Below are 13,773 nucleotides of genomic sequence, written 5' to 3' on the forward strand. Positions count from 1 at the left end.
TTGAATATTTTCACTCAAAATTCATGCCATCTCACGAGGGTGTATGTACAGTATTTGTCAGTAAACATGTCAAGTGTAGACCAGCAATATAAAGTATCATATTGGCAAAATCAAAACATTGTTAATAGATCAAATTTATCTTGTACAGTGGTGGAAGACCCTTTATATACAGTAAGATAAAGTAATACAGTAGTACCACTTTGCAATTACAAGTTAAAGTCGTTTAACTGATAAAACTACAGAGTATAGAGCAGCAAAATGCAGTTAAAATTGTCAAAAGTAAAAGTACTCATTATAAAGAAGGCCTCCTTTGTGTGTTCAATTATCAGTACATTAATGTGTATGCTTGTGGGTAATTTAATCTACAAAACATCATCATATTTCTTAGCTTATCACACAGTATATTGTGTATGTAAATATTAATCTGTGAAGTAACTAGTGACTACAGCTGTCAGGTACATATAGAGGAATAAATAGTACAATATTTCTGTCAAAAAGGTTGTTGTGTAGAGGTATACTGTAGTAGCACAAAATAGAAATACTTAAAGTATAAATACAGAGCAATACTTGAGCAAATGCACCTATTTTTACCTCTAGTTCCTACTTCTCATCCTGTGTAGGGCTGTGAAGGAAGGATATTAGAATTTCTTCCTTTATTGACTTTCTGTGGAGAAGTTCCAGGATTTGTTTTGACATAACATGATCACCACAACAATCTGTCGAAAGAGAACTGTTTAAAGTCACAAGTTCAAACTGAGCTGTGTAACTATGTAGAAATAAGGTGAATTTTATTTTAGAGTGGATGTTCTCTTTAATATCATGGATCTGATTAGCTGTAATGCTAAAGAGGTTTACAAAATGGTCCCAGAAAATGGTTCAAATACTGTAACACTATGATTTAATTCATGATTTAAAAGCTATTCCACTGACTTTTAATCAGCAGTTTAAGAGCTCCTACAGGAATTCAAATTTTCTTCAACACGTGTCATCACTGATATTTTATGAGAGGTTATTATTTTGCACTTATGTGGAAAATAGCAAACTTATTGGGCACAGAATAGATTTTTGTTTGCACACATTAAATTATTCGTAGTATAATAATTTGTTTACAAAATAGAATGTATGTGCTTGAAAAAATCTTTTTCTGTGCTCAAAATGTCCAATCATGCACTCAGAACTGACACAAATATCATTCCATGAATCAGTACCACACAGTGAGATGTTCAGATTTTAAACAATAAAAACTGGTGATATTGACGCCATTACATTGTACAATTGACAGTTATTACAACTGTACAATAAAAGACCTTTACGTTGTTCATTTGTTACCTCCCTAGCTACAATAATTATGCAATACTGTATAGAGTCATATCTAGAAGTCTTCCTAGGCTTAAAGACGTTTCTATGCTGACATGAAACGTTGCAGCACGTTTGTCTAGCAGTGGATTTAAAGCTCTCTGTTTAGGAAACTGTAACATGGTTGTGTTTAAATAATGGTAGTATGAGTGAATATGTTCATAATGGACTACACAGCAACAAAGCAAACATATAGACAGACCTAGTTTGGGCTGAAGTGCATATTAAGGCAAACTTTGTTACAGATCCAGAGAAAAGATCAGTATGTTCGCCACTGTGCACTAGTAAAATAAACATTAAGTGACAAATAAAGCTTGAGGCCACAAATACCTTTGATAAAGGTTTTTGTGACCCAAAAGTTGGACTTGTCAATAAAAACTTTAATGTCAGACTGTCATCCAACCCAGTGACCTGATCTGATAGGACACACGTGTTTCATCTCCTTGTCCCACCCATACAACTGATCTTGTGAACTTGAATAATGTAAAAAAAAAAACATTACATAATACACCCCTGAAGCTTTTAAGTGGCTATTGAAAAGATAGGAAACTGTGATTGGTGGTGATTTGGCCTCAGAGGTGGGGTTGTTAAAACATATAAATATGTTTTAAATATGTGTGCTGCCACATATAAATGTGGCAGCACACATAAGTGGTACACTTGGGGACTGTCCAGATCAAACTGCTGTTAAACCATGGCAATGTGCTGGAGTGTCACCTCTTTATTGGCACTAGCACTGCTCGGGTGCTTAGTTGGTAAAGATGTAGAAGCTCAGGACTCAGTGAATTCTTGGAATCCTCAAGCAGCAATGGTCTTTCCACTTCCTCCACCACCAAAGGCTCCTCAGGATCCTCAAGCGTCAAAGGTCCTTCCACCTCCTCGACCGCCAAAGGTTCCTCAGTATCCTCAAGCGCCAAAGGTCCTTCCACCTCCTCGACCGCCAAAGGTTCCTCAGTATCCTCAAGCGCCACAGGTCCTTCTGCCTCCTCCACCGCCAACGTTTCCTCAGAATCCTCAAGCGCCACAGGTCCTTCCACCTCCTCGACCGCCAAAGGCTCCTCAGTATCCTCAAGCGCCACAGGTCCTTCCGCCTCCTCCACCGCCAACGTTTCCTCAGTATCCTCAAGCGCCACAGGTCCTTCCACCTCCTCCACCGCCAAAGGCTCCTCAGTATCCGCAAGAACCACAGGTACTTCCACCTCCTCCACCGCCGAAGGCTTCTCAGAATCCTCAAGCGCCACAGGTCCTTCCACCCCCTCTACCACCAAAGTCTCCTAAGTATCCTCAGTATCCTCAAGTGCCACAGGTCCTTCCGCCTCCTCCACCACCAACGTTCCCTCAGTATCCTCAAGCGCCACAGGTCCTTCCACCTCCTCCACCACCAAAGGCTCCTCAGTATCCGCAAGCACCACAGGTACTTCCACCTCCTCCACCGCCAACGGCTCCTCAGTATCCTAAAGCTCCACAGGTCCTTCCACCTCCTCCACCGCCAAAGTTTCCACATTATCCTCAAGCGCCACAGGTCTTTCCACCTCCTCCACCGCCAACGTTTCCTCAGTATCCTCAAGCGCCAAAGGTCCTTCCACCTCCTCCACCAACAAAGGCTCCTCAGTATCCGCAAGCACCACAGGAACTTCCACCTCCTCCACCGCCCAAGGCTCCTCAGTATCCTCAGTATCCTAAAGTGCCACAGGTCCTTCGACCACCAAAGGCTCCTCAGCATCCTCAAGCGCCACAGGTCCTTCCACCTCCTCCACCTCCAACGTTTCCTCAGTATCCTCAAGCGCCACAGGTCCTTCCACCTCCTCCACCGCCAAAGGCTCCTCAGTATCCACAAGCACCACAGGTACTTCCACCTCCTCCACCGCCCAAGGCTCCTAAGTATCCTCAGTATCCTGAAGAGCCACAGGTCCTTCCACCGCCAAAGGCTCCTCAGTATCCTCAAGTGCCACAGGTCCTTCCACCTCCTCCACCGCCAAAGGCTCCTCAGTATCCTCAAGCGCCACAGGTCCTTCTACCACCAAAGGCTCCTCAGTATCTTCAAACGCCACAGGTCCTTCCACCGCCAAAGGCTCCTCAGTATCCTCAAGCGCCACAGGTCTTTCCACCTCCTCCACCGCCAAAGGCTCCTCAGTATCCTCAAGCGCCACAGGTCCTTCTACCACCAAAGGCTCCTCAGTATCCTCAAGCGCCACAGGTCCTTCCACCTCCTCCACCGCCAAAGTTTCCTCAGTATCCTCAAGCACCACAGGTCCTGCCACCTCCTCCACCGCCAAAGGCTCCTCAGGATCCTCAAGTGCCACAGGTCCTTCCACCTCCACCACCGCCAAAGTTTCCTCAGTATCCTCAAGCGCCACAGGTCCTGCCACCTCCCCCACCGCCAAAGGCTCCTCAGTATCCTCAAGCGCCACAGGTCCTTCCACGTCCTCCACCGCCAAAGTCTCCTCAATATCCTCAAGCACCACAGGTCCTTCCATCTCCTCCACCACCAAAGTTTCCTCAGTATCCTCAAGTGCCACAGGTCCCACCACCACCACCACCAAAGGCTCCTCACTATCCTCAGTATCCTCAAGCACCACAGGTCCTTCCACCTCCTCCACCACCAAAGTCTCCTCAGTATCCTCAAGCACCACAGGTCCTTCCACCTCCTCCACCGCCAACGTTTCCACAGTATCCTCAAGTGCCACAGGTCCTTCCACCTCCTCCACCACCAAAGGCTCCTCAGTATCCTCAGTATCCTAAAGTGCCACAGATCCTTCCAACTCCTCTACCGCCGAAGGCTCCTCAGTATCCTCAAGCACCGCAGGTTCTTCCACCTCCTCCACCACTAAAGGCTCCTCACTATCCTCAGTATCCTCAAGTGCTACAGGTCCTTCCACCTCCTCCACCGCCAAAGGTTCCTGAGTATCCTCAGTATCCTCAAGCGCCACAGGTCCTTCCACCTCCTCCACCACCAAAGACTCCTCAGTATCCTCAGTATCCTCAAGCGCCACAGGTCCTTCCACCTCCTCCACCGCCAAAGGTTCCTGAGTATCCTCAGTATCCTCAAGCGCCACAGGTCCTTCCACCTCCTCCACCGCCAAAGACTCCTCAGTATCCTCAGTATCCTCAAGCGCCACAGGTCCTTCCACCTCCTCCACCGCCAAAGGCTCCTCAGTATCCTCAAGCACCGCAGGTTCTTCCACCTCCTCCACCACCAAAGGCTCCTCAGTATCCTCAAGCGCCGCAGGTTCTTCCACCCCCTCCACCACTAAAGGCTCCTCACTATCCTCAGTATCCTCAAGCGCCACAGGTCCTTCCACCTCCTCCACCGCCAAAGACTCCTCAGTATCCTCAAGCGCCACAGGTCCTTCCACCTCCTCCACCGCCAAAGGTTCCTCAGTATCCTCAAGCGCCACAGGTCCTTCCACCTCCTCCACCGCCAAAGGTTCCTCAGTATCCTCAGTATCCTCAAGCGCCACAGGTCCTTTCACCTTCTCCACCGCCAAAGTTTCCTCAGTATCCTCAAGCGCCACAGGTCCATCCGCCCCCTCCACCGCCAAAGGCTCCTCAGTATCCTCAAGCGCCACAGGTCCTTCCACCTCCGCCACCGCCAAAGGTTCCTCAGTATCCTCAGGTCCCTCAACCACAGCAACCGCAGTCCCCTGCAGTGCCACAGACACCTTCCATTTACAAGCCAAGTACGGCAACGCAATCTCTTGTCCAGAGTTGTGAGGTGGCAGAAAACGTAAGAATCCCATGTGGTCCTGCTGGTGTCTCTGCTGCTCAATGTTCTGCCTTAAACTGCTGCTTTGAGAGCCGAAGCTGCTACTTTGGAAAAGCAGGTTAGTTTTTAAAACTACCATCATTCTTTTCAAAGACAACTTTTTTTCTGGTTGCCTTATACTGACTGGTTAAATAATGTACTGTGAACAGCAATGGAGGATGCAAAAAGTTAAAGCATGATTATACTTAAAGAATAATCTTCTGTTAATTTGGTAATAAAGGTGTTCTTCATCTTAATGTTTTTTTGTTTTTTTTGCATTTGGTCAATAATATCTAATCTTTTTACCCATCAATGCCCATTTTGTGCCACCAGTGACTGTCCAGTGCACCAAGGATGCCCAATTTATTGTAGTAGTGGCCAGAGATGCCACTCTGCCCAACACTGACCTCAACTCAATCTCACTGTTGGGACAAGGTCAAAGCTGTACACATGTTGACTCTAATTCAGAATTTGCCATCTATCAGTTCCCTGTTACTGCCTGTGGCTCCGTTGTTATGGTAAGACCTTGAATTTCTCTACTTTTCAACAAATGAAATTTTACCCCATAATGCCATTGTTTTTCTTGCTTTTTATAGGAGGAGCATGGTGTTATAATATATCAGAACAGGATGACCTCCTCATATGAAGTAGGAGTTGGGCCTCTTGGAGCTATTACCAGGGACAGCCAGTATGAGTAGGTGATCATTTTCTTTTGTGTTACAGTGTTAAAATAGAGGCTCTGATCAAGAAACATAATGCAAGTACAAGAAATGCAAGGGGATGTAAGGGGAAAAAAGTAAGGGTGGGACTGATTAGACCCCCCCAGCTGCACTGAACTCCTGCAAAACCCAAGTTGCTGTTACTATTATTAGTATTATTATATAATATACATATGTGCATGTATGTGCACATATATACAGTGTGTATTTTCTTTTCTTTTCTTTTTCCTCTGGTCAAATTTACACATATATGAATACATGACACACTTACACAACACACTTTCATACATGCACACAACAACATACAAATACTAAATGTCTATATGAAGTTCTCCCACTAACTAACTAACAAAAAACATGTAGCAAATTCAAATCATAACCTCTGTTATGGCTTACTGTTTTTTGTTATTGTCTATATATTTTGTTACACTTATGTCTGTCTAATTTGTCGCCTTTTTGTACCATGTCCCATTGCACTAATAAACAAAAAAACATAATGCCAGTTCTCTTTTTCAGATTGCTCTTCCAGTGTAGGTACATCGGCACTTCTGTTGAAACTCTGGTTGTAGAAGTGTTACCATTACAAGATCCTCCACTACCTGTTGCTGCTTTGGGGCCCATCAGAGTACAACTGAAGTTGGCTAATGGACAATGCAATACAAAGGGTTGTAATGAAGGTAAGTGTGTGTCAGCCTGTTTGTAGGTCATTTCATAATGTTGGCTGTTATACTGACAGGTATCTCTGCTCTCACAGTGGATGTGGCCTACAGCTCTTTCTATACGGAGGCAGACTATCCTGTGACCAAAGTACTGAGGGACCCTGTGTACGTGCAGGTTCAACTCATTGAAAAGACAGATCCCAACCTTATCTTGACTCTTGGTCGCTGTTGGACAACCACAAGCCCCAACCCTCACAGTCTGCCCCAGTGGGACATTCTGATAGACGGGTAACTAAAGCACCAATTTACACTGTCCTGTTTATGACAACATGTTCAATTTTTGTGCTGCTCACTAGGAATAGGGAAATGAATGCTATGAAAACATTGACTTCTTTATTCGATTTAATTACATTATCGTTGCCTTGATGTCATTTTCTTTTCGTCCAGGTGTCCATACAGGGATGATCGCTACTTGTCCTCACTGGTTCCAGTCGGTCCCTTCTCTGGTGTGGACTTCCCAAGTCACTACAGGCGTTTCATTTTCAAAATGTTTACCTTCGTGGACCCCAAATCAATGGGACCCCTGAAGGAACAGGTAATAAATATATCCACTGATGAGAAACTGCTGCAACATAATATTTTGTATTGCTCAGCCAACACTGTTTTCCATCTTCAGGTGTACATTCACTGCAGTACAGCTGTTTGCTCTGCTGCACTGGGCCGCTCCTGTGAACCATCATGCTTCCGAAAAAGTAAGAGATGAATTTATAATCTGTACAATTCAGGGGCAATATGCAATTAAATCTGACCATGTTTGTATGTCTGTCTGTAGAGAGAGATGTCAAGGCTGCGGACCAGAAGACGGATGAGCCAAAGGTTGTGGTGTCTGTTGGACCAGTGATCATGGGCGCCCCTGAGCAGTAAACAGCACAGCGTCGAGCTCAACAATTTGGCTATGAACATTTAATAAAATATTTGGAACATTAACATGGTTCTGTTATTAGTATTATGAAATGAAAAAGAGTGGTATGCTGCAGGAAGATCTCCAAAATATTGTAAGTTTGCATTCAATAAAACTATATACAAAAGCTATGATGTGCTATAAAAGCTCATCTCATAAAACACAGCTTTACAAAACAATGCAATTTTGTTGACACTTTGTCAGCAAGGTGTTGACTTAACTGGTAATGTTTGAGGATGTATTTAGTGGTGAAGTTTTATTGGATTGCATTGTATTAAAAGTGTTTCTATTGTTTTGTCAGCACTCATTTACATAAAGGAGGCGAACAGAATATTAGATACATCTCTAAGTATAATTCAATTCAGCACAATACCACAACTACAGCATCAATAATAACCATATAGTTAAATCAACTCCTGTCTGACACACTCTCAACAAAAAATGTAATTCAAAATGCATTTTAAGCTTCACAAATATAGCATTGGATTGGACTGCACAGGAGTACCTTATTATTGGTAAATCAGGGCAATTCCAAGTTGCAAGAAAATGTGTTTGAAAACATTGCTTGAAAGGGTTAATAAGCAGTTATTTAAACCCACAGGAGATACAACAGATGGGTTAAAACTGTAATGTATGACTTTTCGATCCATTTTTCTGGACTCAGTGACATTCTAATAAATATGGACTGTTGGTATTAATACTGAACTTTGTTTATAATGATGTTTCCAAAATAATAAAATATATAAATAAAACAATTCAAAATAAACTTTTTGTCGAAAACTGCAAATGAGTTATATTGTGTTCTATTGGACACAACTGTCATGGCATGAGAATTAAGTCCTTAAAATTGAATATTTTCACTCAAAATTCATGCCATCTCACGAGGGTGTATGTACAGTATTTGTCAGTAAACATGTCAAGTGTAGACCAGCAATATAAAGTATCATATTGGCAAAATCAAAACATTGTTAATAGATCAAATTTATCTTGTACAGTGGTGGAAGACCCTTTATATACAGTAAGATAAAGTAATACAGTAGTACCACTATGCAATTACAAGTTAAAGTCGTTTAACTGATAAAACTACAGAGTATAGAGCAGCAAAATGCAGTTAAAATTGTCAAAAGTAAAAGTACTCATTATAAAGAAGGCCTCCTTTGTGTGTTCAATTATCAGTACATTAATGTGTATGCTTGTGGGTAATTTAATCTACAAAAAATCATCATATTTCTTAGCTTATCACACAGTATATTGTGTATGTAAATATTAATCTGTGAAGTAACTAGTGACTACAGCTGTCAGGTACATATAGAGGAATAAATAGTACAATATTTCTGTCAAAAAGGTTGTTGTGTAGAGGTATACTGTAGTAGCACAAAATAGAAATACTTAAAGTATAAATACAGAGCAATACTTGAGCAAATGCACCTATTTTTACCTCTAGTTCCTACTTCTCATCCTGTGTAGGGCTGTGAAGGAAGGATATTAGAATTTCTTCCTTTATTGACTTTCTGTGGAGAAGTTCCAGGATTTGTTTTGACATAACATGATCACCACAACAATCTGTCGAAAGAGAACTGTTTAAAGTCACAAGTTCAAACTGAGCTGTGTAACTATGTAGAAATAAGGTGAATTTTATTTTAGAGTGGATGTTCTCTTTAATATCATGGATCTGATTAGCTGTAATGCTAAAGAGGTTTACAAAATGGTCCCAGAAAATGGTTCAATACTGTAACACTATGATTTAATTTATGATTTAAATGCTATTCCACTGATTGTTTTAATCAGCAGTTTAAGAGCTCCCTACAGGAATTCAAATTTTCTTCAACACGTGTCATCACTGATATTTTATGAGAGGTTTATTATTTTGCACTTATGTGGAAAATAGCAAACTTATTGGGCACAGAATAGATTTTTGTTTGCACACATTAAATTATTCGTAGTATAATAATTTGTTTACAAAATAGAATGTATGTGCTTGAAAAAATCTTTTTCTGTGCTCAAAATGTCCAATCATGCACTCAGAACTGACACAAATATCATTCCATGAATCAGTACCACACAGTGAGATGTTCAGATTTTAAACAATAAAGACTGGTGATAGTGACGCCATTTCATTGTACAATTGACAGTTATTACAACTGTACAATAAAAGACCTTTACGTTGTTCATCTGTTACCTCCCTAGCTACAATAATTATGCAATACTGTATAGAGTCATATCTAGAAGTCTTCCTAGGCTTAAAGACGTTTCTATGCTGACATGAAACGTTGCAGCACGTTTGTCTAGCAGTGGATTTAAAGCTCTCTGTTTAGGAAACTGTAACATGGTTGTGTTTAAATAATGGTAGTATGAGTGAATATGTTCATAATGGACTACACAGCAACAAAGCAAACATATAGACAGACCTAGTTTGGGCTGAAGTGCATATTAAGGCAAACTTTGTTACAGATCCAGAGAAAAGATCAGTATGTTCGCCACTGTGCACTAGTAAAATAAACATTAAGTGACAAATAAAGCTTGAGGCCACAAATACCTTTGATAAAGGTTTTTGTGACCCAAATGTTGGACTTGTCAATAAAAACTTTAATGTCAGACTGTCATCCAACCCAGTGACCTGATCTGATAGGACACACGTGTTTCATCTTCTTGTCTCACCCATACAACTGATCTTGTGAACTTGAATAATGTAAAAAAAAAAAAAAAACATTACATAATACACCCCTGAAGCTTTTAAGTGGCTATTGGAAAGATAGGAAACTGTGATTGGTGGTGATTTGGCCTCAGAGGTGGGGTTGTTAAAACTAGTCACATATAAATGTGGCAGCAAGTGGTACACTTGGGGACTGTCCAGGTCAAACTGCTGTTAAACCATGGCAAAGTGCTGGAGTGTCACCTCTTTATTGGCACTAGCACTGCTCGGGTGCTTAGTTGGTACTGAGGTAGAAGCTCAGGCTCCTCAGTATCCTCAAGTGCCACCGGTCCTTCCACCTGTTCTACCGCCGAAGGTTCCTCAGTATCCTCAAGTACCACAGGTCCTTCCACCTGTTCTACCGCCGAAGGTTCCTCAGTATCCTCAGTATCCTCAAGTGCCACCGGTCCTTCCACCTGCTCTACCGCCGAAGGTTCCTCAGTATCCTCAGTATCCTCAGTATCCTCAGTATCCTCAAGTGCCACCGGTCCTTCCACCTGCTCTACCGCCGAAGGTTCCTCAGTATCCTCAAGTACCACCGGTCCTTCCACCTGCTCTACCACCGAAGGTTCCTCAGTATCCTCAGTATCCTCAAGTGCCACCGGTCCTTCCACCTGCTCTTCCGCCGAAGGTTCCTCAGTATCCTCAGTATCCTCAAGTGCCACCGGTCCTTCCACCTCATCTACCACCAAAGGTTCCTCAGTATCCTCAGTATCCTCAAGTGCCACCGGTCCTTCCACCTCATCTACCACCAAAGTTTCCTCAGTACGATCAGGACCAGCAGGTTCCTCAACCTCAGCAACCAAAGTCCCCTGCAGTGCCACAGACACCTTCCGTTTACAAGCCAAGTGCGGCAACGCAATCTCCTGTCCAGAGTTGTGAGGTGGCAGTAAACGTAAGAATCCCATGTGGTGGGGCTGATGTCTCTGCTGCTGGATGTGATGCTTTAAACTGCTGCTTTGATGGCCGAGGCTGCTACTTTGGAAAGGCAGGTTAGTTTTTAAAACTACCATCATTCTTTTCAAAGACAACTTTTTTTCTGGTTGCCTTATACTGACTGGTTAAATAGTGTACTGTGAACGGCAATGGAGGATGCAAAAAGTTAAAGCATGATTATACTCAAAGAATAATCTTCTGTTAATTTGGTAATAAAGGTGTTCTTCATCTTAATGTTTTTTTTTTTTTTTTTACATTTGGTCTATAATATCTAATCTTTTAACCCATCAATGCCCATTTTGTGCCACCAGTGACTGTCCAGTGCACCAAGGATGCCCAGTTCATTGTAGTAGTGGCCAGAGATGCCACTCTGCCCAACATTGACCTCGACTCAATCTCACTGTTGGGACAAGGTCAAAGCTGTACACATGTTGACTCTAATTCAGAATTTGCCATCTACCAGTTTCCTGTTACTGCCTGCAGCTCCGTTGTTATGGTAAGACCTTGAATTTCTCTAATTTTCAACAAATGAAAACAACCTTAAATAGGGCCTACAGGCCCCTATGCATATTTTTACCCCACAATGCCACTGTTTTTCTTGCTTTTTATAGGAGGAGCCTGGTGTTATAATATATCAGAACAGGATGTCCTCCTCATATGAAGTGGGAGTTGGGCCTCTTGGAGCTATTACCAGGGACAGCCAGTATGAGTAGGTGATCATTTTCTTTTGTGTTACAGTGTTAAAATAGAGGCTCTGATCAAGAAACATAATGCAAGTACAAGAAATGCAAGGGGATGTAAGGGGAAAAAAGTAAGGGTGGGACTGATTAGACCCCCCCAGCTGCACTGAACTCCTGCAAAACCCAAGTTGCTGTTACTATTATTAGTATTATTATATAATATACATATGTGCATGTATGTGCACATATTTACAGTATGTATTTTCTTTTCTTTTCTTTTTCCTCTGGTCAAATTTACACATATGAATACATGACACACTTACACAACACACTTTCATACATGCACACAACAACATACAAATACTAAATGTCTATATGAAGTTCTCCCACTAACTAACTAACAAAAAACATGTACCAAATTCAAATCATAACCTCTGTTATGGCTTACTGTTTTTTGTTATTGTCTATATATTTTGTTACACTTATGTCTGTCTAATTTGTCGCCTTTTTGTACCATGTCCCATTGCACTAATAAACAAAAAAACATAATGCCAGTTCTCTTTTTCAGATTGCTCTTCCAGTGTAGGTACATCGGCACTTCTGTTGAAACTCTGGTTGTAGAAGTGTTACCATTACAAGATCCTCCACTACCTGTTGCTGCTTTGGGGCCCATCAGAGTACAACTGAAGTTGGCTAATGGACAATGCAATACAAAGGGTTGTAATGAAGGTAAGTGTGTGTCAGCCTGTTTGTAGGTCATTTCATAATGTTGGCTGTTATACTGACAGGTATCTCTGCTCTCACAGTGGATGTGGCCTACAGCTCTTTCTATACGGAGGCAGACTATCCTGTGACCAAAGTACTGAGGGACCCTGTGTACGTGCAGGTTCAACTCATTGAAAAGACAGATCCCAACCTTATCCTGACTCTTGGTCGCTGTTGGACAACCACAAGCCCCAACCCTCACAGTCTGCCCCAGTGGGACATTCTGATAGACGGGTAACTAAAGCACCAATTTACACTGTCCTGTTTATGACAACATGTTCAATTTTTGGCAGAGGTTACACTTCTGTCAAATCTGCTCACTAGGAATAGGGAAATGAATGCTATGAAAACATTGACTTCTTTATTCGATTTAATTTCATTGTCGTTGCCTTGATGTCATTTTCTTTTCATCCAGGTGTCCATACAGGGATGATCGCTACTTGTCCTCACTGGTTCCAGTCGGTCCCTTCTCTGGTGTGGACTTCCCAAGTCACTACAGGCGTTTCATTTTCAAAATGTTTACCTTCGTGGACCCCAAATCAATGGAACCCCTGAAGGAACAGGTAATAAATATATCCACTGATGAGAAACTGCTGCAACATAATATTTTGTATTGCTCAGCCAACACTGTTTTCCATCTTCAGGTGTACATTCACTGCAGTACAGCTGTTTGCTCTGCTGCACTGGGCCGCTCCTGTGAACCATCATGCTTCAGAAAAAGTAAGAGATGAATTTATAATCTGTATAATTCAGGGGCAATATGCAATTAAATCTGACCATGTTTGTATGTCTGTCTGTAGAGAGAGATGTCAAGGCTGCGGACCAGAAGACGGATGAGCCAAAGGTTGTGGTGTCTGTTGGACCAGTGATCATGGGCGCCCCTGAGCAGTAAACAGCACAGCGTCGAGCTCAACAATTTGGCAAAATACAATAAACTTTTCTAGAAATGTTTACTGTAAATGATAAATGGTAGCTATTCCATTGTCTTGATGTGATCGCAGAATTAAGTCTTTAGAAATATAAAACCGATCTCATAAAATTCATGTCATCTTACTAGTGCTGTATCTGTGTCACCTTCGTCAGCTGACATACCCATTATTGACCAGACTTAGAGTATATTAACGAAATCCAAACATTTTGGGATAAAGCTTTATCTTGTGAGGGGTTGTAAACGGGCCACATCCTTATTTTTGATGTTAAATGTAATTTTTACACAATTTATACAGTTTTAATTGTATTTAGTAATATGGCATATAACAA

At 42.1% G+C, this 13,773-nt stretch overlaps 2 protein-coding genes across 3 annotated transcripts; both read left to right on the top strand.

Moving 5' to 3' along the window:
- The first annotated feature begins 1,958 nt into the window (after nucleotides 1–1,958).
- Nucleotides 1,959–7,466, top strand: LOC122875123 (titin-like). 2 transcript variants are annotated; one of them, XM_044193937.1, is made up of 9 exons: nucleotides 1,960–4,783; nucleotides 4,901–5,180; nucleotides 5,435–5,619; nucleotides 5,698–5,795; nucleotides 6,337–6,497; nucleotides 6,575–6,767; nucleotides 6,927–7,074; nucleotides 7,156–7,231; nucleotides 7,312–7,466. In XM_044193937.1, the coding sequence occupies exons 1-9, from the start codon at nucleotides 2,051–2,053 to the stop codon at nucleotides 7,401–7,403; spliced, it is 3,966 nt and encodes a 1,321-aa protein (XP_044049872.1). In that variant the 5' UTR covers nucleotides 1,960–2,050; the 3' UTR covers nucleotides 7,404–7,466. The 2 variants fall into 2 exon arrangements, with proteins under 2 accessions (XP_044049871.1, XP_044049872.1); XM_044193936.1 differs by having other exon boundaries at nucleotides 1,959–5,180.
- Nucleotides 7,467–10,266: 2,800 nt separating this feature from the next.
- On the top strand, nucleotides 10,267–13,566 carry LOC122875125 (zona pellucida sperm-binding protein 4-like). The gene is made up of 8 exons (XM_044193940.1): nucleotides 10,267–11,124; nucleotides 11,380–11,564; nucleotides 11,680–11,777; nucleotides 12,317–12,477; nucleotides 12,555–12,747; nucleotides 12,929–13,076; nucleotides 13,158–13,233; nucleotides 13,314–13,566. Exons 1-8 carry the CDS (start codon nucleotides 10,314–10,316, stop codon nucleotides 13,403–13,405), a joined length of 1,764 nt encoding a protein of 587 aa, XP_044049875.1. The 5' UTR covers nucleotides 10,267–10,313; the 3' UTR covers nucleotides 13,406–13,566.
- Nucleotides 13,567–13,773: the final 207 nt, after the last annotated feature.

The sequence above is a fragment of the Siniperca chuatsi genome, linkage group LG4 (genome assembly GCF_020085105.1).
Source record: "Siniperca chuatsi isolate FFG_IHB_CAS linkage group LG4, ASM2008510v1, whole genome shotgun sequence".
Classification (NCBI taxonomy): Eukaryota; Metazoa; Chordata; class Actinopteri; order Centrarchiformes; family Sinipercidae; genus Siniperca; species Siniperca chuatsi.

Coding starts and splice junctions, on each gene's coding strand:
- LOC122875123 (XM_044193936.1), top strand. CDS start 2,051: ATGGCAATGTGCTGGAGTGTCACCTCTTTATTGGCACTAGCACTGCTC. Junction 5,620..5,697: donor CCTGTGGCTCCGTTGTTATG/GTAAGACCTTGA, acceptor TGCTTTTTATAG/GAGGAGCATGGTGTTATAAT. Junction 6,498..6,574: donor TACAAAGGGTTGTAATGAAG/GTAAGTGTGTGT, acceptor CTGCTCTCACAG/TGGATGTGGCCTACAGCTCT.
- LOC122875125 (XM_044193940.1), top strand. CDS start 10,314: ATGGCAAAGTGCTGGAGTGTCACCTCTTTATTGGCACTAGCACTGCTC. Junction 11,778..12,316: donor ACCAGGGACAGCCAGTATGA/GTAGGTGATCAT, acceptor TCTCTTTTTCAG/ATTGCTCTTCCAGTGTAGGT. Junction 12,748..12,928: donor TGGGACATTCTGATAGACGG/GTAACTAAAGCA, acceptor CTTTTCATCCAG/GTGTCCATACAGGGATGATC.